This window comes from Portunus trituberculatus, chromosome 50 (assembly GCF_017591435.1).
Source record: "Portunus trituberculatus isolate SZX2019 chromosome 50, ASM1759143v1, whole genome shotgun sequence".
Classification (NCBI taxonomy): domain Eukaryota; kingdom Metazoa; phylum Arthropoda; class Malacostraca; order Decapoda; family Portunidae; genus Portunus; species Portunus trituberculatus.
In genome coordinates, this window is record NC_059304.1 from 30,461,936 (window position 1) to 30,486,447 (window position 24,512).

The following is a 24,512-nucleotide window of genomic DNA, read 5'->3' on the forward strand; positions in this document are numbered from 1 at the left end:
ACAAGCGGATGTGTAGAAGCAGGAAGCGGCCAGACAAGGAATAAGAAACACTATCATGGTCTGGCACGGTGTCATATAATTATGTGGGTGAGGTGTGACGCGGCCCACAACCACTCGTAACTCTCGTGGCATCGCTCCCTGGGCGCAAGGAGGGACGTCCGGTCATGGCCATGGCGGATACAGGAGCTCAGGTGTGCGTGACAGGGCCAGCTCTACTCACCAAGCTGGGTGTTAAAGAGACAGGCCTACCTGAAAAAAGGAGAACTGAGGGACGTCGCTGACCTGCCACTGGCCTGCCTCGGGACGGTCGAGTGTTGCTTTGCCTTGGATGGAAGGAGCACACGACAGGAAGTGTTTGTGGTGAAGACTGCCAGGAATTTATTTCTTTCTCTGATGGCATGTAAAGAGCTGGGACTCGTGCCCGACACCTTCCCCTTTCACATCCCCACGGCAGCAGGAACGGGGGTGGAGCCTGTCTCGGATCCAGGATTACCACCTACACCCAAGGTCAAGCCATACCCACCATTGGAGGAGAACGCAGAACGCCTGCAGGAGTGGCTGAAACAACACTTCTCTGCCTCAACATTTAACACGGACAGGTCGCCACTCACGGCTATGGATGGTGCACCACACCACATCCATCTGAGCGTAGACACGCGCCCCTTCGCCTGTCACACCCCAGCACAGGTGCCCCGACAATGGGAACACAAAGTCAAGAAACAACTTGATGAAGATGTGCGGAAAGGGATTCTGGTGCCTGTCTCTGCAGGCGAATCAACAGAGTGGTGTGCGCAGATGGTGGTTGTCGCTAAGAAATCGGGCCATCCTTGAAAGATAGTCGACTATCAGCATCTGAATGCCTGCTGCTCCCGTGAGACTCACCACACCTGAGCACCCTTTAACACCTTTTCCAGTGCTCCGTCCCGCTCCTACAAAACAGTGGCTGATGCATTCTCGGCCTTTCACCAGGTAGAGCTTGACGAGGCCAGCAGCTGCCTCACCACCTTCATTATCCCCTGGGGACGGTATCACTACCTTCACACCCCTATGGGGCACTGTGCCACCTCTGACACCTATACTAATCATTTCGATGATGCTATCAAAGATATTCCCCGCAAGTTCAAGTGTGTGGACAACACTTTGTTGTTTGATTCAAGTGTGGAACAGGGTTTCTGGCATGTATACCACTCCCTGGAGACGTGTGCCAAACGGGGAATAACCTTGCAACCAGAGAAGTTCCAGTTTTGCCAAGAGAAAGGTGGACTTTGTGGGTTTTTCTCTCGGCTGGGAGCAGTATAAGCCCTCAAGTGACAAGCTGGCAGCCATCAAACAATTCCCCATGCTGTCCCAACCCACCATCACTGACATCTGGTCTTGGTATGGACTGGTGAACCAGCTGGCCCCTTTCATGGCCACGGCACCAGCCATGGAACCTTTCCGGGCGCTGTTGAGGAAGCCAGCTGGTAAGAGAATATACTGGGATCTTCAATTGCAGCGAAACTTCGAGCTGGCCAAGGACACCATTTGCCGGCTAGTGGGTGACAGATTGGTGTATTACGACCATTCAAGGCCCACAGCGATTGTGATTGACTGAAGGAAGGAAGGCTTAGGCTTTGTCATCCTCCAGCAGTACTGCTCCTGCGTGTCCACCGATACACCATTTTACTGTTGTGAGGGTTGGCGACTTGCACTGTGTGGAAGCAGGCATCTTTCACCCGCTAAGGCTAACTATGCGGCAGTGGAGGGGGAGGCGTTGGCAGTTGCGTGGTGCCTACAGAAGGCCAGGCTCTTTCTCCTCGGGTGCTCAAATCTTCTGCTGGTGACTGACTACCGCCCTTTAGTGGGGCTGTTTAGAGACAGAGCCCTCAAGGATATCAGCAACCCAAGACTCTTCAGATTAAAAGAGAAAACCCTCCAGTTTCACTTCTACATCAAATACCTTCCAGGCAAGAAAAATTGTGCTGCGGATCCCCTATCCCGTTACCCAGCCTGGCAGTGTTTCCAGATGCCGAAGACCTGAACATGGAGAAGGACCTAACGGCGCCTGTGGTGTCTGCTGTTGCTGCTGCACTCAGTCAGGAGGGCATCACGAAGGACCAAGAGACTGTTCAACAGGCAGCTGTAGTGGACCCGAGCTACCAGCTACTCCTAACAAGAGTCCTAGCCAATGACTGGCCGGCACACAGGGGTGAGGAAATTGCCTGTTTGCATCCCTACTACGCTGTGAGGGACCGTCTAGCGGGACTTGTCACCTACACCTTTTGATACGGCAGCATTAGGCTGGTCATTCCTGAGTCAGGTTGCTGCCAATATACACGCAGGCCACCAAAGACTAGAATCGATGCTGCAGAGGGCCAGGCAGCCAGTGTACTGGCCTGGTATGGAGGGCGACTTACAACATCACAGGTCCACCTGCCTCGCCTGCGAGACACACACATACACACACACACACAGCAGAACCGGTCGAGGAAGGATGCACTAGCACCGTTCCGACAATCAACTGATCATCATTACCTGTTGTACAGTATTTATAGTGGCCTTGACAGGTAGTGTGGACTTGTTTTTCATGAAATCAACTATTAAATAATCTTGAGTAAAGAAGATATTCCATCAAAATGCAGACATGAGACTAGGGAAAAAATTAAAGCTTTGTTGGTGAGGGAGAGATCGCATTCGAAGGTTTCGATACGGCGAATACTTCACTACTTAAGAGAGTGTTGACTATTGAACGTAAACTAGATAAATTATTGATAAAGGAGAGTATGGAAATGAAAGAGAATGAAGAACAGGAAAAGAGTTTATAAAACTGAGAGAAAGGACAAAAAAAGTGGAAGAAAATGAAGCTAGGCTAAGAGCGGAAAACGAAGAACTAAATAAGGAAGTAGTAAACTACAAGAAGCAAATGGAAGGACTCGGTAAAGCCGAGAAAGAAAAAGAGAAGCTGAAAGATCTACTAAACAAAGAGGAAAGAGTATAGAACGTGATAAAAAAAGAAGTACAAGCATGGAGAGTCCAAGATAAGAAAGATAAGGCTGATTTTCAGGTGGTGATTCAAGAACTTAGAGAAAAAGAAGAAAATATGACAAACAAAATGATAGGAGTCCTCAAGACAAAAGAAAATCTAGTTAGAGAGATTGCAGAAAAAAAGAAGAGTGTAATCGTATTTGAAATAAAAGAAAAAATATATAAAATACAGACCAAGAAGAGAAAAAGAAGAAATGAAATCAGTCAAAGACCTACTAAAAAATCTAAACGATGAAGATAGGCAGAACTTGCAAGAGGAAGTAGAAAAAATAAACAGAATGGGACCATATCAAGAAGAAAAAAAGAGACCAATTAAAATACAGTAATACTCCGCTTAACGAACAGGATAGGGGATGTCAAAGCTGTTTGTAGAGCGAAAATTTGTTAAGCGGACGTAATTTTCCCATAGGAAATAATGGAAATAGGGGGGGGATGCGTTCTGGGCTAGTCCCCAACATACCACATGGGTTAAAAAATAAGAAGAATATATATATGTTTGGCAGCATATTGAGCCACCAGTTTACCACTACTTTTATGATGTCATATGAGTCATTGGAAGTTAGAGGAGCTACGTACAAATTCTCTCACATTCTCGCATTTATGTTCACAAAACAACATTTCTATTAGCTTTTTGGAGCTGGATCCAAGATTTTTTAACGTCAGAGCAACCTCTTGCAGCGAAATGGCATCCATGAATGCTTGGAGGGACGGTGACAAGGTTGCTTTCAGGTTGCTCTGAGGTTGCTGGGAACACCACCTCTGGAGGTAGTGTTACTGTCTTATATATGCATTTATGTTCACAAAACAACATTTCTATTAGCTTTTTACAAACCTTGCCCCAAGAAAGGATTGTTTTGTAATGCATAAAGTGAAATCTTACATGGAATACCAAAAAATCAAGCAGAGATGAGATCAGCCACAGACGAAGTGGGAGACTTACGGCGACTCGGTCGGCCGCTTCTTCTTCTTCTTGTGACCCTTTTAGCCTGCGCGTTGTCTTTCCCCATGATATTTGTTTCCACTCCTCTATTACCTACTATAATGGATATCATATCTTAGTATTCATATACGCTCATGCCATGAGGATAACCTCGACTCCGTGGCACTGAGTGACAGTGAATTATTAATGAAATACCGCGGATTTCATTAGTAATTCACTATCACTCAGTGCCACGGAGTCAAGGTTATCCTCCTGGCATGAGCGTATATGAATACTAAGATATGATATCCATTATTACAGATAAGAGAGGAGTGAAAACATAAACATCATGATGAAAGTAACACACAAGCAAAAGGGTCACAAGAAGAAGAAGAAGCGGCTGAGTGGCCACGAGTCTCCCGCTTTGTCTGTGGCTGATCCCATCTATGATTTATTTTTTGGTATTCCATGTAAGATTTCACTTTATGGCTTATGCATTACAAAACAATCCTTTCTTGGGGGCAAGGTTTGTAAAAAGCTAATAGAAATGTTGTTCTGTGAACATAAATGCATATATAAGACAGTAACACCACCTCCAGAGGTGGTGTTTCCAGCAACCTCAGAGCAACCTGAAAGCAACCTTGTCACCGTCCCTCCAAGAGTTCATGGATGCCATTTCGCTGCAAGAGGTTGCTCTGACGTTGTTAAAGAATCTTAGATCCAGCTCCAGGAGCACTAGAGACAGAGGCGGGGAGCCAGCCAATCACAGCGAAACTACCGCATTCAGTCCCTCACCCAGCAAATTCAAACCCAGAAAATTCGCTAAAATGGATGTGGTTGTACGTTATGCAGATATTTGGTCTAACTTTATATAGTATGTTAAACCGGAAATTCGTTAAATGAACGTTCGTTAAGCGGAGTATTACTGTACTACTAAAATCACAAGCAGCAACAGAAGAAATATTATATAGAACAACAAAACTTAGAGAAACAGAAGGGTGCAAGGATATCTATGTAAAAAAATATAGAAATGAAGAAGAAAGGAAGAGATACAATGAACTGGCAGCAGCAGTAAGGGAAAAAAAATAATGAAAGGTCAGAAGAAGAAAAAAAAAGGCATTTTTTTGGAGAATTCTAAGAGACAGGATAAGGAAATGGTACATAAACAAGAAGGAAGAGAACATAGATGGGGTTTTATCTAGTAAATTAGAATTAAGAGATTACATAAAGAAAATCCAGATATTGTATGCCTGGCTGAAACAAAACTAAATGAGGCAATCAAAATAGACTTGGATAATAGGTATAATGTATGGAGAAGAGACAGAGGGAGTAAAGGAGGAGGAGTCATGATAATGTTAAGGAAGGAGATAGTATTAAACCAAGTGGAATGTGGGAGAAGGAAAAGCAGAAGTACTGTATGTTAAGCTGCATTTTAATAAAAAAGAGTTAACAATCATTGTAACATATGTGCCACCAAAAACAAATTCATGGACCAATCAAGACATGATAGATGACACAATAAGGAGTCTAACGAGAATCATTAAAGAAAGGAGAAAAGTTATATTAGTAGGAGATTTCAACTGTAAAGAAGTGGACAGGGAAAATAAATTTAATTTAAATAATCCCGAACTTCCAATATACTTGACAACAACCCATCTATGTTAGTACAAGTCACTCTTAATTTATTGCCTCCACGACCTCCTCTTTTTTCCTTCTTTAGTCTCATATCCAGAACCTTACAGGAAAAGTTGTAATATTAAGCACCTCTTTGATGTTTACTATATATAGCGGATATAACAACTATTGTAGCGAATCATCGGCAAATATTTTGTAAAAAAATACTTTTTTTCCCCAAAAAACACGTAAAAAAAAAAAAACTGGAGTGATCTTGGGAAGGCTTGAACAGATTAATGGCATTTCAGTGCCTTTCACTAGGGAAAATTATGTTGAGATAAAAGCATTTTGAGTTACAACCTCCATAACGGAACAAATTAAACTTGTATCTTAAAGTAATACTATGATATATATATATATATATATATATATATATATATATATATATATATATATATATATATATATAATTAGTAAAACTAATAATTACCCTAGTTTATTTGAGAGGAGTTTGTTTGCATGAGAATAGGGTAGATTTTTCTAATGGAATCAAACTAAATCTTGAGTACAAAACTATGATATTCATTATTGTTTCTCATGTTATAAATAGTTTTGAACATAAAAATTTCAGATATATCCCCCTACGATCTTGAAGACTCATCAGGAAGCAAGATTTAAGGAGAGAGAACACAATAATGATAGGTAATTTTAACCTAACCATTTTTAACTGAACTAGCCTAATCTGACATACCCCCCACCCCCAGCTAGTCTATCTTTTTTTTATTAAAAATTACATTAGATTAGGTCAGGTTAGGACAGAGGTTCTCAATCTATGGGTCGCAACCCAAAGTAGGGTCGCGAGATCAATTTTGATGGGTCGCAGGGACACAGGAACATTATCATGCTTTCAGTGTTTCAGTGCATTTCAGTTAGTTAATTGAATTATTCTTCTTTAACCACAAATTACTTTTGTTATGTCTGCTCATCTTCCTCCCACCTCCCTCCTCCTGGGCCCCACATTATGGTGTCTGACAGGAATGACTCCTGTATCAAACGCGTATGTTGGACTGGAAGTGGGCCCATGCAGGGTCGTGTATATAATTATATATCATTGTACATATTCTTTCTCTTTACTTTACTCTGGGTCGCGATGGAATGAAATGTTCCAAATAGGGTTGCTCATGAAAAAGTTTGAGAACCACTGGGTTAGGGTTTGCTTAATAATTGGTGGTGGGGGGTTGTAATATTAAGGTTAGTATCTCTGTTTTTTGCTAAATATAGCAGATATAACAACTATTGTAGCGAATCATTGGCAAATATTTTGAAAAAAATATAAAAAATTTGGCACATCTGTAGTATTTCTCCCTTAGACTTTTTGGAATTGCCAAAAGTGGTCTATTTCAACTTTCCCCAGCCAATAATTCTGTTATCCCTCAAGGTCTCCAAGCTTCCTATCCTTGGGGAGGGGATTGGTTATGATAAGGTCAACCTGACTTGTTCTAAATATTTACCCTAACATATATATATATATATATATATATATATATATATATATATATATATATATATATATATATATATATACATCAGGGCTAAGAGATAGGGGAGTGCAGTGCCGGGGTTGGATGGTATTACTGCATGGGTTAGACTGAGTCTGTTCAAATACTGAAGCGCTGTCCTTGGTGAAAACCAAACTTCCGTCGACTAAATCCTTTACAGACATATAGTAAGTAAGAACACTAGTTACACAAGCATAAAAAGCATTGCGTGCATAGGGTACAAGGCCCAACTCTGGAACTTAATCCTGTTTTTAGGTTTTTCTCCCATTTTTCTCCTTAGACCATATTTCCCAGATTTTGCCTATTTAGGTGATCCCCGTCCTAATGCCCAGTTTTCCATCAAGTCCACGAGCTTCATACTCCTTAATAGGGACGAGGCCAGTTGCTATTGGTATGATCTACCAAATTACACAAGGCATTACGTAATACTCTAAATTTTAATCATCGTATTTGAAATGTTTGTGAGATCACCGCATAATACATTTGACTATCAAATATGTAAACGCTTTAACTAACTTTAACTAGACAAAGACTGATCATCATGATTAAGATGCTTTGATTATCCAATCCAGTCGATGCAGACGATTCTGATGAATATACTTGCTTCGGAAGCTCTCACTCGTAGCAAGTTTACAGTGCAATTTATTCTCAAACCTTAAATAACAAACATAAAGCACATGAAAATTACTTACTAAGTGTGGTCCTTAAAACCGGGGCAAAACGAGAGAGACCTGCCATTGCAGTCAGCTGATACGTAGTGTTTGCGAGCCTCAACACCGTCTTGTAACTAGTGACGTCTCTCGCCACCTCTGGAGTGTGTTTTGGCGACTAGCCGTTGAGCCCATGCATGGCCTAGGGAACTTACCGGTTTAGGGAATAAACAGACAGCCAAATAATTTTTGCTTTGGTGATTCAGACATTTACTTAGGAGAGACAAAGACAAGGAAAGCTTATTTGATTGTTTATATATATATATATATATATATATATATATATATATATATATATATATATATATATATATATATATATATTGTTGCGAAGGTGTATTGCAGCAGCCTCCCAGGTATGTACGTGTGCCTGTGTGAGTGTGGAGCAGCGTCATAAGAGAGTACATATGGGTAGTACATATGAGTACATATGTGCAGACTTTAGCTAGAGGGTGAGCGAGGTGTTGGTTGCTCGTGTTTATGAAACTGTCACACCTTAATGGAAGGGACGCTGAGCTAGGCCTCCATGACGGAGGAGATGTGACCCCGGAGGTCACGGGGAGATAAGAGAGTGTGTGTGTGTGTGTGTGTGTGTATGGGTGAGGGCACTGGCCAGCCCTGGGATAATTGTCATACGGTACCGTGTAAATAAGGCATGCATGTGTGAATTGCTTGTAGCCAGCATTATCAGGGATATATTGGTAATTAGCGGTTAAGGTAGATAGCGTTACCTAATAAGCTGAAATAGATTCGTAAGGACATTGCCTGGCAGGTGCGACGGCACAGGAGGCTTGGTCTGTGGGGCACTGTGTGGCACCGACGAGGACAGAGGGTAGGAGTGTAGCAAGAGACCTCGAAGGAACAAGTCGTACTCTGGGGAGCAGTCAGAGAGTGAACGAGAGACGGAGAGACAGTGAAGTGCCTGACGAACTAACAAAGTATTACCCGTACTTTGTTGCCGCCCCCTGCCCCGTCCTGTGTGCCGCCGCCACCTGTTCCCGGTGACTCGTGTATAGTTGCTGTAATATAGAGAAATAAGGAAGAAGTGTTTCCTTCTCCTCACTCTGTGTGACTGAGCTGAGTGAGAGTGGGTGCTATAGATGCAGACAGCCAGGCCTGAGAGAGCAATCTGCCCGCCGCTCCACCCCAGCCGCGCCGCGCCACCCAGGTAAAGTCCTTCTCCCCGACACACACGCCCCGAATCCCGAGAAGATTGTGAGGCGTCCCCTTCCTGAAGAAGAAGCTGAAGGAGGGTCGCAGCACTTGGTGTCAGGAGTGGGATCCTAAGGGCGTCTTGTGTGTTGTGGCGGAAGGCAAGGTACTACCTGACGGAGGTACAATGGCTGACGGCAAGCAGATCGTGAAGAAGGAAGTTGTGGGCAAGGAGCCGCCTTCAATGGCTGAACTCATGTGTATGTTGGTGGCGATCCAGCAGGAATTGACTACCGTCAGGCACGAAGTGACTACCGTCGGGCAGGGATTGATTACCGTCAGGCACGAAAACGAACTCCAATGTGTGACGCTGAAGAAGGAGATGAAGGAGGAGTTGGGGGCGATGGCAGATGCCATGCGAGCGACGGCAGGCCCAGTGAGAAGAATGAGCGCTCAGTCGCACAGCGCTCATCCCGTCTGCTCTGGGCTAGCGTCCGGCTGGCGGGGTGAGACCGACGAGGAGTCTGAGGGCGACGAGACGGGAAACTCCCCTCGGACTGTCTCCCCACCCTGTCCTCCGCTAGCCCTTCCCGCAGCCGCCCCATCCAATACTGCCTCCCCGCCTCACCAACGGAAAGCTCGCTCTCCCCCTGTCGCCTCCCCGCCTCGAGCTTCCTCCCAGCCAGCGGCCGCCCCCTCTGCGCCCCCCAGGCGGCCTAGACCACAGGAGTTCGACGGAAGGGTGTCGCTGGAGGCTTATCTGGCCCAATTCGAAGTTGTGGCTCGAGTGCAAAGCTGGAGTCAAGAGGAGCGCGCCCTGAATCTTGTGACAAGTTTGAAGGGGCCACCCGTGGAGGTGTTAAGCCAGTTAACACCTGCACAACAGGAGTCCTACACCGACGTAGTGGGCGTCTTGGAGAGGCGCTACGGACACCAGTACCAGGCAGAGGTGTATCGGGCGAGGTTCCGGGCCCGAGTCCGAGGACGCGGAGAAACGTTACAACAGCTGGCACAAAATTTGGAGCATCTGATGCGGAAGGCGTACCCACGGGCATCAGAAGAAACTGCAACGCTGCTGATGAGGGATCAGTTCATTGATGCGCTGGAGGACGCGCAATCGCAGATTTACGTGAAGCAGGCGCATGCTGCAAATCTGCAAGAGACCCTTGTCCGGGCACTGGAGTTCGAGTCCTTCGTTAAGACTAGCATCGGGAGGTCCAGGACAGACTCCGAAAGAAACCAACGCTACCGACGGAGCCGGGCGAAGGACGGGCCAGGGAGAAGCAGAGCAAGGCCGTTCAGAGGGGCATGTTGGAACTGTAAGGAGACAGGACATAGGAAGCAAGATTGTCGCCGGTCACCAGCCCCCGCTCGGTCTCATTCCGCCGAGCAGGTGGGGCAGTACGTGTACCAGCCCTGCTGCTGGGGTTGTGGCCAACTGGGCCACCTCTCTCGGTCCTGCCCCCAGAAGACGCAGCATAAGGAAGAGACTAAGGAGGGTATCATTGATACAATTATTGCAAGAAATAACTACCTTCAAGCAGTTCCTGATATCAAGTCAAAGATTGAGAATATTTTTTGCAAACCAGCAGCAGGGGGCACAGTTCATTACATCATGAAATGTGATCCAATGATAAGACAGTTGTTGCATCAGCATCAGGACAGGATTAAGCTTGAGTGGGGAGTTTACCAAGTTCGCGACAGGTATCATGCACTTATCTGTTACCATTGTCAAAGGTATGGTCATACTGAGGCAAAGTGCAATGCCAAGAAAAATGGTGAGCATCCCGTTTGCTTTAAATGTGCAGGCAACCACAAGTCTAAGGATTGCACATCTACAGAGAAGAAATGCATAAACTGTGTGAGGTTTAAGAAACAGAATACTGACCACTCGACGAATAATAGTTGTTGTGTTGTGTTGGAAAGTGAGATTGACAGGATCAGAAATATTACAGATCATGGCTACTAATGCTATGAGCTCTGTGTTGAAATGTGGTTTATTAAATGTCCAGTCAGTTGGAAACAAGACAATAGAAATCAGAACTTTAGTTAATGATGAGAATCTGGATATTCTTGCTTTGATTGAAACATGGCTGAGTGAATATGATACTGCGAAAATTAGAGAAATGACCCCTGACACTCATACATTTGTGCACATACCAAGGAACACGATGCAAACCCATACAGACTACATGAGCCAAAAAATAACCTTGATATGGGATGTCGAGTATTTGCAAGAAGCGCACCAAGGATTTGCAATAAACTGCCGAGTGATATTAAAGGTTGTGCCAGGATTGATATCTTCAAAAAGAAATTGAAGACATATTTGTTCAAGGAAGTTTATGATTTTAACGGCATGGAAATCAAAGACAATTATAGATGCTAGTTGCTTTTGAGGGAGGTTCTGCTGAGCGCTGCCTCGCAGTGGAGCAGAGCCTAGAACAAGCACCCCAAGTAACAATGAGGCTCAGATTAGGCTACAAATACTTTTGGGAAGTCAGTGTCTCTCCTGGTATGTGCTGTGTGCTGCACCAAGGGGACACACTCTGCGTCACTATATCATGGAATGTCCTCTCATTGCTAAATTTAGGCCACAAAGTCAACATGACTTGTATAGCCTCATTGACCATCTCCTAGATTCAACCACTCTCAGGGATATACTCAGAGAATATCCTCAGTATGCTCCCAGACTGTAGGATGTTTATGCAATAAGGTGTGCAATATATGTATTTATTTATTGAAATACTTGTATTCTTGTTATGTATACTGTTTAGTATTATATTTTTGACACTTTTACCTTAAGTCTTTGCCCAGGGGGTGGGTGGCAAGGTCCATCCTCCTCCTTTGTTGTAATCATTTATTAATTCAACAATAAATGTATCAATCGATCAATCAAGTGAGATTTTTGGAGCGGACATTAGCATCATCCCATCAGAGATGAAGGGTTGAGCGATTTTGACCAGTAAACTGGTAAACAGTGAATAATTCTCAATGAAAAATTTGCCTGAGGCAGCATGAATCATCCATTTCTCTAGCCTACCAAAAGAAATGTGAAACACGCTGTATTTATTAAAAAAAAAAAAAAAATGAAAGTGCGTGATGGTATGTCGGTGTCGTGCGGAACTCTGCCTGTCGGAGCTATTTGGAGGTTTCAAACATTCGATAAACAATACATTATAAGACTAATGATGATGTGATGTATACGCTCATAATGATAATTGATGTTCGTGCTTACTCTGGCTAGGATATCCGCTCCATAGATCCTTCTATCAAGCAGTCTGAGCAAAGATAACAGAGGGGTGTGGAATCCAGGGGATATTTTCGCATGGAAGAAAAATTTCTCACGCGACACAGCCAACCAAACGATACTTCCCAGGCGCTATGTGTGAAAATGCAGTGATGAGAAGGGCTCAGTCGATACTTGTAGCGACTTGCAATTTCAGTCGCATATTGACACGTGTGCACCCGCCTTTAGCCTGATATAAGCGAATCTTAAAATAATGATGAAAGTCAAGTAAGCCATTGTATAATTTACGACCTACATTTTGAAAGATCTCATGCAATATCCTGGAAAAAATAACACCATCGTAGCAGAGATCAAACGTGGCGTGACGCAGTATGCGCTTTATCGAATAGACTGATGTCATGATAGCTCCGATGACGCAAAATACGCGTTTTTCGTGTTAAAGTAATTAAGTGTAGGTTGGGCTTCCTCACTTGGGGCAATGGTTTCCTAGCGGGTGGGCTTTAAGATAGAAGGTACCCTAAAAAGTATCCCCTTTAGCCCATAAATTCCCGTGAAAAGCCCACATGGTATAAAAAAAAAAAAAAAAGCAAATACCGATACCAGTATCAATGAAAATGTAAATTCCGGTATACTGGTATTAAGGCTTGTACCTTATAAGTCATACCGGTACTTTTCCAGGGTAACAATTTTACTGATACCGGTACTTCCCTCAATACCGTTATCCCTGCTTTGTACTTGCATTTTTTTTTTTTTATTGTTGTTGTATTCATGAGGTTAGTGCATTCAGTAACGTATGAAAAATAATAATACCGAAAAAAATGCCGCTTGAAAATTACCGTAATAGAAGTATACCGAGAAATACTAGTACAATAAAAAAAATTCAGATAAAATATAATACCGGTAATTTTCAAAGTAAAATACTGGTTTTATGGTATAGCGGGTATCGGTGCACATACGTAATTAAGGATACGCTCACATGTCTATAGCGTGTAGTTAAACTTTCATGAACTCCACTCCTGTTTGTTAGCGAAGGCTTTGTTATTTATTGTAGCGCTACCGACAAGTTTCGTGCATTTCATCCCAGGCGACTTTGTTGAGATAATTGATTAATTGTACTGAAATTCAGAAAATGACGACCTTCATTTCAAAGGTTACGACAATTCGGCCTGGCATCATCCGCATATTGGGGTGTAATCCAGGCCCCATGACCCTGCAGGGCACCAACACCTACCTCATCGGTACAGGTACAAAGTAAGTGGTGGTGGTGTTGTCGTCTTTCGATGTGACCAGCAATGGTGTTATTAATTAGTGCCCTTTCCCGGCCATATTATTTGCCCATTGTCTTATTGTTGTTTTTACCATATATCTTTAAGTAGAAATGGAATTGGAATATAAGTACCATTGTTTTTAAAGCGGCGTTCAATGAGGGAGGAAAACGGAGTCTCCTCGGTTAGGTTAGGCAGAGAAATTTGATCAATTTACAGTTTCATCCAACCATGGAGTCTGTAATGTGACTCATGTTCGCTGAGAAATGCAATGAAGTGATTGATGGTATATGTCACTCCCGGCGCAACTGAATATTTTTCGAATTATGACTTTTTAACTCCAACTCATGCCTACACCTCATTCCCAACGATCTTGCGGGACCTATGTATTGAAATCGTGTATATATATATATATATATATATATATATATATATATATATATATATATATATATATATATATATATATATATATATATATATATATATATATATATATATATATATATATATATATATATATATATATATATATATATATATATATATATATATATATATATATATATATATATATTTTTTTTTTTTTTTTTTTTTGGTGGGGGAGCATTGAATTGAGTAGTGTGAATTGCGAAAGAAGTCAGAAATAATAATAAAAAAAAAAATGTCACATGACAAACTGAAAATACTTTGATGGCAGTAGCGGTAGCTGAATGTGTGTTGGCAAGCGTTGCTGTGTGTATGTTGAGCAGTGTTGCTAAGGTTACATTTCTTGCTGTATTCACAACACCACAATCCCCAAGGGTTACTAACTAAACCTCACATAATAATCTCTAGCTAGGGAAGAGGGCTGTGGCCCCTGGAACCACCCAAAGGTTACTAACTGAACCAAACTGGCCTGTGGTCCCACAGACCCCCTTAATGGTACTAACCAAACCAAACACTATAACCTCAATGTAATGCTTCTCAGAAAATCATTGGTTGGGTGAAACTAGAAATTGTCATGCACAGCTGCCCCCCAGCTGATGTTGGCTGTAGTTAATAATCCTTTGGGAGGAATCCAGGGAGAAGGTGCTGGATAGGTTATTACATTGGGTTTTGTTAGTAACTCTTGTGGGGTCCTGGGGTGGTACAGCCTCCCTGGCTAGAAAGTTATAAGATTGGGTTTGTTTAGTATCTTGTGGGGTGTGGTGTAGTGCATTTAGCTGGAAGCATGGAGTTGGCAACACTGCAAAATATAAATAGAGCAAAGCTGCATCCAGCCACTGCCTCCATCATCAATCAGAAATTGTTTATGTGATTTTGTTGATTTCTGACCTCTTTAGCAATACACATTACTCAACGAATGCTTTTCACCCAAAAATTCTGACTTCCCACAGGTTCTCCAAGATTGTTGGGAATAAAATGAAACCATAAGTTTGAGTTGAAAAAAAAATCATAACTTGAAAAACATTAATTTGGTCTAGAAATGAAATAAACCACCAATCATTCCACTACATTTCTCACAAGAAAAACATAAGCCAAATCACAAATACCATGGTTGGGTGAAACTGCAAATTGACCATAAATTTTCATGACAAAACTGTATTCTGAGTACAAAATTGATATTTTAACTGATTATATTTTATCTGATTTAACTATTTATCTTTGTGTTTACTGAACTAGTCTTTTTCAGTAACCCATGACATGACTACTTATGTATTATTGTAGTTTGCTTGCAGTAGTTACTATACATTTATAAGTTTTTTTTTTCTTAGGGCCAGCTGTTACTCACTCACATTGATGGTTTAGAAAATCATCAACACCAGAACCAGAGTTGGATTAGATTGGGTTAGGTTAACTTGAATTAATGTTGTTTTGGATTTGTTGATTGGGTATAACAATATAGACCAAATTTTTCATCTCCTAGAAGGTTTAAGGAGTCAAATTGCCATATTTGGCAAAGAAAGGATCTCTAGTAAATGGCATTTAAAAAATAGGCAAGAAAGACCTGGTGCTGGTAACAGAAGAAGCTAGAAGGACAAGAGGACATGTAAAGAAGATTAGGATGAGGCAGTGTGTGAAGGATATTGGAAAATACAGTTTTCCACATAGAACAGTGGAAAAGTGAAATGCACTGAGTGATGAAATTTTTACAGCATATAATGTGCATAATTTTAAAGAAAAATTAGATAAATGCAGACAGGGCACTATGAGCCCTGCTCGAACCCTGTACAATACAACTAAGCAAATACAACTAGGTAAATACACACACATAGACACACACATACACAAGGAAGAACCTGTAAATTACAGACCGGTATCACTAACTAGTGTAATAGGCAAGATGTGTGAAAGAATAATAAAGAAACAATGGATCGAATTCCTTGAAGACAACAAATTAATATCAAATAGCCAATTTGGTTTTAGAAAAAACGGTCTTGTGTAACTAATTTATTGAGTTTCTATTCTAGAATAGTTGATAGAGTACAAGAGAGAGAGGGATGGGTTGACTGTACTTATTTGGATTTAAAAAAGGCGTTTGACAAAGTGCCACATGCAAGATTACTGTGGAAGTTAGAGGAGAAGGGTGGCTTAAAAGGAAGCACATTGAGATGGATAGAAAATTATTTGAGGGGTAGAGAAATAAGGACGGTAGTTAGAGATATGAAGTCCAAGTGGAGAACAGTAGAAAGCGGAGTGCCACAGGTGTCAGTATTGGCACCAATACTTTTCCTCATTTATATTAACGACATGCCAGAAGGAGTGAACAGCTACATAAATCTGTTTGCGGACGATACGAAACTGTGCAGAGTTATAAAGCAAAAGGAGGATTGTGAAATACTGCAAGAAGACCTAAATAAGATCTGGGAATGGAGTAAGAAGTAGGAAATGGAATTCAATGTGAACAAAAGCCATGTCATGGAAATGGGAAAGAGTGAAAGACGACCTGTGGGAATCTATAAGATGGGAGATGGAGTAGAACTGGAGAAAGTAAAAAGGGAAAAGGACTTAGGAGTGACACTGGAAGAAAACAATCAACTGGTAAGCCATATTGATAGAATTTTTAGAGAAACATATAATTTGCTGAGGAATATTGGAGTAGCATTTCACTACATGGACAAAGAAATGATGAAGAAATTGATAAGTACTATAAAAAGATCCAGATTGGAATATGCAAGAGTAGTGTGGACCCCTCATAAAAAGAAACACATAAGAAAGTTGGAGAGACTACAAAAAATGGCTACAAGAATGGTTCCAGAATTTGAAGGGATGACATATGAGGAGAGACTAAAGGCTATGGATCTGCCAACCCTGGAACAAAGAAGAGAGAGAGGAGATCTGATACAAGTTTATAAATTGATCAACGGAATGGACCAAGTGGATAATGAGAAACTAATCCTGAGAGAAAAATATGACATTCAAAGCACAAGATCGCATAGTAAAAAGCTGAGAAAAGGAAGATGTCTGAGAGATGTTAAAAAATATAGTTCTCTGCAAAGTTGTATTGAGACATGGAAGAGTTTGAATGAAGTAGTGTCTGCAATGAGTGTGCATACTTTTAAAGTAAGATTGGATAAGTGTAGATATGGAGACGGGGCCACACGAGCATAAAGCTCAGGCCCTGTAAAACTACAACTAGATAAATACAACTAGGTAAATACACACACACACACACACACACGCACACAAGACGCGGTCGAGGAAGGACGCAGTACCGTCGCTCCGAGAACCAATCAGCTGATCTTCACGACCTATTTGTTTTAGGTTTGCAGTGGCCTGGGCGAGTAGTGTAGACTCGTTTTTATGAGTACAGTGTTACAAAATCATGAGTAAGGAAGAGATTCCATCTAAATGCAGGTATGAGCCACAGGAAAGAATGAGAGATGATGATGACTATGTTGGTGAGGGTGAAAGAGCATTTGAAGGCTTTGATACGGCACATATTTTGCTATTTAATAGAGTGTTGACTATTGAACGTAAATTAGATAAATGGATAAAGGAGAGTATGGGAATGAAAGAGAATGAAGAACAGGAAAAAAGAGCTTCAGAAATTGAAAGAAACGATAAAAAAAGTGGAAGAAAACAAAACTAGGCTAAGAGCAGAAAATGAAGAATTTAAAAAGGAAGTAGCCAACTACAAGAAATTGATGGAAGAAGGACTCAGTAAAGCTGAGAAAGAAAAAGAGGAGCTGAAAGATCTAGTTAACAAAGAAGAAAGAGTACAAGACACGATTAAAAAAGAAGTACAGGCATGGAGAATCCAAGATAAGAAAGACAAGGAATCGTTTCAGGAAGTATTTCAATAACAGTTAAAAGAAAGACAAACAAAATGATAGGAGTCCTGAAGAAAAAAGAAAATTTAGTAAGATAAATTGCAGAAAAAAAGTGTATTTATTTTTGGCCAAAAGAAAAAACAATGTTAAATATAGATTAAGAAGGGTAAAGGATGAAATGAAATCAGTAAAAGACCTACTAAAACATCTAAATGACGAGGATAGACAGAACTTAGAAGAGGAAGTAGAAGAAATCCATAGAATGGGAACATATCAAGAAGGAACAGTGAGACCAATTAAGATACTACTAGAATCACAAGCGGCAACAGAAGAAATACTATATAGAACAACAAAACTCAGAGAAACAAAGTTGCAAAGATATATATATATATATATATATATATATATATATATATATATATATATATATATATGTGTGTGTGTGTATATATATAAGAAATATAAACGAGGAGGAAAGGAAGAGACACAACAAACTGGTGGCAGAAGCAAGGGAAAAAAATAATGAAAGGTCAGAGGAGGAGAAGGCATTTCTTTTTTTTTGGACAATTCTAGGAGACAGGATAAGGAAATGGTATATAAAAGAAAAGGAAGAGAAAAAAAATAGAGCAAGTTTAACTAAAAATGATAAGAATAAGAGATTAAAAAATTATGTATATGAACATAAAGAGATGGTAAATCAAGTGGAGTTTGGGGAAGGAAAATCAGAAATACTGTATATTAAGATACATATTAATAAAAAGGAATTATGAGATGATCGTAACTTACCTTGGTAAGTGTGCGATGATCGGGGTTCTTCCTGAGTTGTGCTGCCCAGCTTTGCGTGGTAATGCATGACTGATGGTGTGGTGTGCTAGTATTCAGATTTGGTACATGGTTGGGGAGGTGTTATCAAGAAAACAACCATTCCAAATATAACAATAAATTAAACCCATACAGATGAAAGAGGTGTAATCAACCAAAGAACCTCTTCCTTAGACATGTGTAGTACATCAACCAGCATAGCCGCACGTCTTACTTGAGCTAAGAATGGAGCCTTAGACATACTAAGATCTCTTCAAGAGTGGAATGGATGAAAAAAGACAGAGAATAATAGTAGTACTATACACAGGGAAGAGAATGGAATGGAATAGATTAAAAGTGTCAAAAAGAGAGATCAAGAGTCCAAAAGAGAGAGAAAAAGAGTCCAAAAGAGAAATCAAGTAAGTGTAAAAAAGAGATCTCTTCAAGAGTGGAATGGATGAAAAAAAGGACAACCATAATATGAGATGGGTGGGCATGCATGACCACGCAAAGCTGGGCAGCACAGCTCAGGAAGAACCTCGATCATCGCATACTTACTAAGGTAAGTTACGATGATCTCATAATTCTTCCACAGCTGGCTGCCCAGCAGCATGACGTCATGCATAACTATTCGTAGCCACATCCCCAACCAATGTACAACAAAGTACCATGATAAAGACAAAAAATACACGTGTATATATCCATATCCAAAAACAAATAGACAAATACGTACATCCAGAAAAAGACATACAAAAACAAGACTAACACATGTATAATCCTACAAGTATATAGAAGGAGCTTAACACTTGAAACGGCCCCTTATCTGTTGCCTTGATATGAATTTGAAATAGTCTCTCCAAATGTTCCCACAGGCAAAATGCTTTTGTTGTAATGTTTGGTAAAGGTAGACTTCCGTCTCCAGCCAATTGCCTTTTTTAATCTTTCCCAGGCCATGCCCAATTGAAAGGCCTTAGAAGTGGATGCAGACCTTACTGAATATGTCTTAAAAACATCCTCACTGATCCCGGACTCCTTCATGAGATATTTGATCCATCTAGTAATTGTGGCTATGGATGCTGGGCCAAAGGTCTTTCTGGTTGTTAATAACAGTTTAGACTGATCTGACGTGATCCTTAATTTTTCCGTTAGTTGTAAATACAGGCAACCCCCGCTTAATGAAGGTTCACACAACGAAATTTCACTACAACGAAGGTTTTATTTTACTACCGTCTGCTCGTTTAACGAACACCAAACTCGCTTTAAGAAAGTTTTATCCAGGTAATTTTTTCCAAGTTTTAAAGCACTGCCGTATCACGCAAGCCGACAGACTTTTGAATACACCAGCGCCTCTCATGAACAACACGCACACCACTCACTCCCCCTGTTCAAAACAATAGCAGCGTCACCAGCAGCTTGTCTTCTCTCACTCAACTTGCCACCAAAACGCCCTGCAGTGTCGCCTAGCGTTGCTAAGAAGACCAGGAAGTCTCTTACTCTTGAAGTGAAGCTGGATATTATTCACGGACACGAGAGAGGGCAGAAAACTAACAGCATTGCTCGCCACCATCTTGACTCCATCTACTGTCTCAACTATTTTCAAATCAACAGACTCTGTTCAGAAGGTTGGTGAGACCGTATCTTCCTTGAAAGCTAAAAGGACCACCTGAACTCGTAATTCTACAATGAATAAAATGGAAAGCCTTGTGGAAATGTGGTACATAAGTTTTGTATGTGATATAATGATACACCCTTTGTTTACATTTCACAGGTTGCCGGTTAGTGTCTTTTCCGCTCCACTCTCCCTTCCTTCATTAATTTAAGACCATCAACATTATAAAGTTACGTACATACATACATTAGTGTACATTATAATGTCTTAGATTAAACTGCCTAAATGTTTAATTTCATTATTTTTACTTTCATTAAACCTTTCACTGTACTATGATGCACTTTCGCTTTGTTTATTCTCAATGGAAGTTCAAGTCACGTGTTAAACTTTTTATAATTGGTTCGCTTCGCTTAACGAAGTTTTGCTTAACGAAGGGTTTTTAAGGAACGTAACCCCTTTGTTAAGCGGGGGTTGCTTGTATGTGGTAATAGCATCAACAATACATAAATTTTTGTTCAGTGGAAATGCCTTGAAACCTATGTTCTGAACATTATGTCTGACATTAGATGTTTTAAGTGGATCTTCAATTTTAAAAATGACATCATTGTCAGTAAGTGCCGTATTCCTGATATCCAAGCAATCGATGGTCTGAAACCTTTGGCCAGATAAAATGAGAAGCAGACCTGCCACTTTTTTGGCTAACAGTGAAAGAGATAATTGATTGTTGTGTCCCCAAGTATCAAATGTACGTAAGAAAACATCAGGATCCCATGTAAAGTTATTCCTAGGTAATATGGAGTGTTATTTTGCTGCTGATTTCATAAACAAACAAACAAGCTCATTCTGACCAACAGGGATGCCATTGATTTTTGCCATTGCAGAAATAGCTGACCTAACGGCATTGAGGCTACTGTAACTGAACCCTGAACCATCTGCCTTCCCTGCTTTGAATAATATGAATAAATGGTCCAAGAGTTTGTTTACAAGGGGAGAAAATGATTAACTTGTTCTCGTAAACAAAACTCATTCCATGCTTTGATATGCCTCACATATGACTCAAGTGTTTTCTCATTCCAGGCTTTGAGTAAAAAGTCTGTAACCTTTGCCGAAATTCTTGACCTGCGGAAGGATTCCCTGAGAGAGACCAGACTGCTAACTGCAGTTTCCTGACCGGATGGGCCCGTAGTGGGTCCTGAGGTAGATATAGGTGAGGTGCACCTTGGAGAAGGCGAAGGGCCTCTGCGAACCATGGTTGTGTTCTCCATAATGGTAGTAGGGCTAACATGGAAGCCTTTTTGTCTCTTAGCTTTTGAATACTGTTGAAAACAATCTAGCAGCACATTATAGAAATAGAAAACATGATCAATTCACAATTTCAGCCAACCATGGAATCTGGTATGTGGCTTATGTTTTTCTGGTGTGAAATGTACTGAAATGATTGATGGTATGGGTAATTTCTGTCACAGATGAATATTTTTTAAGTTATGATTGTTTTTTAAAACCCAACAGTCTTTGGGGATTTATGAAAAATCAGGATTTTTGGGTGGAGCATTACATGAAGTAATGGGGATTGCAAAAGAGGTCTGAAATCAACAAAAATCACATAAAACACTGAAAATGCTTTGATAGTGGCAGGTGGAGAGAGGGGGGAACAGCTGGTGGACACTGCGGCCCAGCTGTTGGATTGTTTACATCGAGCAGCATTGCCAACGCTACGCTTCTGGCTGTATCTGTTACATCACAGCTCACAAGAGATACTAAACCAAGCTCAAAACCAAGCAATGTCATTGTCAAGTTCTGGCCAATGTGGGGCTGGGCAACGAATGTTAAGTTTACCTTTCCTTGCACACTTTATGCTGTTAGCCTTAAAGCCCTTGCTGCTGCTCTATTATCATGCTTCTTGACATAATATACCACTTGTAGTTTGTAGGAGATAGTGTAGCTGGATCGTTTTCCTACTGCTGTAAAGGTAGATGTGTACACTGCTGGTCAGAGTGGAAGACGCAGTACCTGTGACATCCTGTGAAGGAGATTAATGACACAGAAAATATGTTTCAATGAGGGTATTCACCTAAACTAGTAATTGATAGGGTGTCCCTGTGCCTTCTTGACCTTTTGAGTCTCTTGGGAAGTGAATCACCCAGGTGGTGGAGATACTGAGCGTCAATATTGTCCCTTATGTCCTGAATAGTGGCTTGGAGGCATGGGAAGGAGGAGGTATCTCTCTCCTTTAGCTTTAGTTTTATGTATGCCCAGAGATTTTTTATAGGGTTCAGGTCTAGCAAACTTGCGGGCCAAGATTTTAAAAAGCTGACATTGCAGAAATCAAACCAGTCAACAATTAACTTTGCCGTATGGTACGTGCACCATCTTGCATGAAAATATCAGCATTGCACTTCTCCATACACTCATCTAACCCATCTAGAATTAGCTCAAAGTAGTTATTTTGGTTCATAGGCAAAAACACTAATTCTTCAAGACCATAGTAAGAAAAACAACCCCACACAATCAAAGAATCTGGGTTTTAATGTGTGTTGTGTAGTGTGGATTGTGATGGTTACTACCGGGTCTGCAGTACACACGGTTTCTCTGGTTGTCTGTAATCTGAAAGCTTGCCTCATTTGACCAAGGTATCCTACACCGCTTACCTAAGTCCCAATCTTTGTGCTGAGACACAAACTGCTTGCCTACTGTTAAGGTATTCATGACTGAAGCAAGGTTTTGAAACTGCGCAGCAACTTCGTTATCCCATGTCGCCTTTCACATGTCTCCGCACACTCCTTTCACTCACCCCACCCAGCACAGAGAGTTACTGGCCTTAAGTTCCTTGCTGTGTATGCGATGGTTGGCCTCAAGCTGTCTTCGAATAATGTTCAGAGTTCTCTGGCTCACACTGCACTTATGCCCTTCAGGCTTGTAAGGTGGTGGCGAAGTGTCTCTTCCTCCCTCACGATAAATTTTGGTCCAATGTTGAACAGTTCTGAGAGCTATGCCAGTGTTTGCGGCAGTTTCTTGATTGACGTATTCTCCCTCACTAAGGCACAAATAACTGAGATTTGGGCCTTACTAATTAGTTTCCTAGGTCCCATAATAGGTAGTAATAGGGCACAATGGTAAGCTCATGCATCCACAAAAAGGGACCATGAGGGGGGGTGAAAGAAAATTCTAATGCAAGCACATGAATCACAGGCAAACTTTGACAAAGGAAACATATCATCTGCTTTGACTACTAGAGCTGCAGAGTTGTCAGATAGCGACATGCAGAGAATCCCGCCGTATGTTTAGGAGTTAAGAAGGGATGAATGAAATTTGGTCAGAATGGAAGTTGTGGTCCCTTTCGTGCCTTCCACTCTGACCGGCAGTGTATGTGTTTTGTTATGATCAGATTAAATATCAAGTCTTTCCCATTGGATGATGAGCATTCTCAGCATTCAAACTCTTGAAAGATAAACTTATGAGTGCTGGTCTGTACACAGTGGATGAGAGTCTTACATTTGTTGTGGAGTACGATGCCTTAGATGTTGCCATCTCAATCATCTTGAATAAAGGTGGTTGTCCAGTTGCTTTTATGTCCAGTACACTCCAAGGTAGTGAACTGCATTACCCAGCAGCAAAAAAGGAAGTTGCTGCTATTATTAGAGCAGTGCGTAAATGGAGCCATTTCCTAGCTAGACGGCATTTCACATTGGTCATTGATCAGCACTCTGTAACGTTTATATTTGATAATAGAAGGTGAACTAAAATAAAGAATAGCAAAATACAAGAATGTATGTTAGAGCTGGCATCATTTAGTTACACCATACAATATTATCCTGGTGAACAAAATGAGGAGTCTCGTGCTGAAGTAGTGTAACCGCCACCCTGACCGTTTTTTGAGTTAGTACCAGTTCCTGGTAGATGGCAGCCTCGCACGCCATGTGACAACAAAGAAACACCCGATAGCCACCTCTGTGACCCCAAGGCAGAGGGTTTAGAGTCAGGTACCAACACACAATAAATGTGTGGAGGAGGTCTGAAATTTCAGAGTTGAAGTAGCTTATGAGCTACCATGAGCTAGCCAATGGGAGCGCGAGTTGCGGGAAAGCCATCGCTCAGCCAATCATAGCCACGTTACCATCCCGCTTCTTCAGTCAGGTGGCGCCATTCTTACAACACATGTTGCATCTCCCTGGGAACTCTCTCTGTTTTCAGCCATTTTTCTTGTGGATTTACCTGCCAAAATGAGTGACCAGAGTGGAGGGGAGGTGTCAGTGCTTATGGCGAGTAAGCGTAAATGGCCAGAGACGTGGAAAAAAAAGTGAGAAAGGCGAAGAGAAACCGAGATGAGTATGTGAGTCAGGGAGGGAAGGTTGTGGC

General features: G+C 41.3%; 2 protein-coding genes across 4 annotated transcripts in view; one reads left to right on the forward strand and one right to left on the reverse strand.

Moving 5' to 3' along the window:
* Positions 1-7,956, reverse strand: part of LOC123500141 (NADH dehydrogenase [ubiquinone] flavoprotein 1, mitochondrial-like) — a 134,879-nt gene extending 126,923 nt beyond the window's left edge. Inside the window, exon 1 of the mRNA XM_045248816.1 lies at positions 7,809-7,956. Within this exon, the coding sequence (XP_045104751.1) occupies positions 7,809-7,854 (46 nt within the window). The 5' untranslated portion in view covers positions 7,855-7,956. The remainder of the gene's footprint in view (positions 1-7,808) is intronic.
* A 5,185-nt stretch (positions 7,957-13,141) lies between these two features.
* Positions 13,142-24,512, forward strand: part of LOC123500145 (endoribonuclease LACTB2-like) — a 158,149-nt gene continuing 146,778 nt past the window's right edge. The window contains exon 1 of one of the 3 annotated variants that reach the window (XR_006673188.1): positions 13,142-13,476. Coding sequence is in view for 2 of the 3 variants with exons in the window: in XM_045248822.1 (XP_045104757.1) it covers positions 13,355-13,476 (122 nt within the window). In the remaining variant the exon portion in view is untranslated. The remainder of the gene's footprint in view (positions 13,477-24,512) is intronic. The other 2 variants (XM_045248822.1, XM_045248823.1) reach the window with 2 other exon arrangements.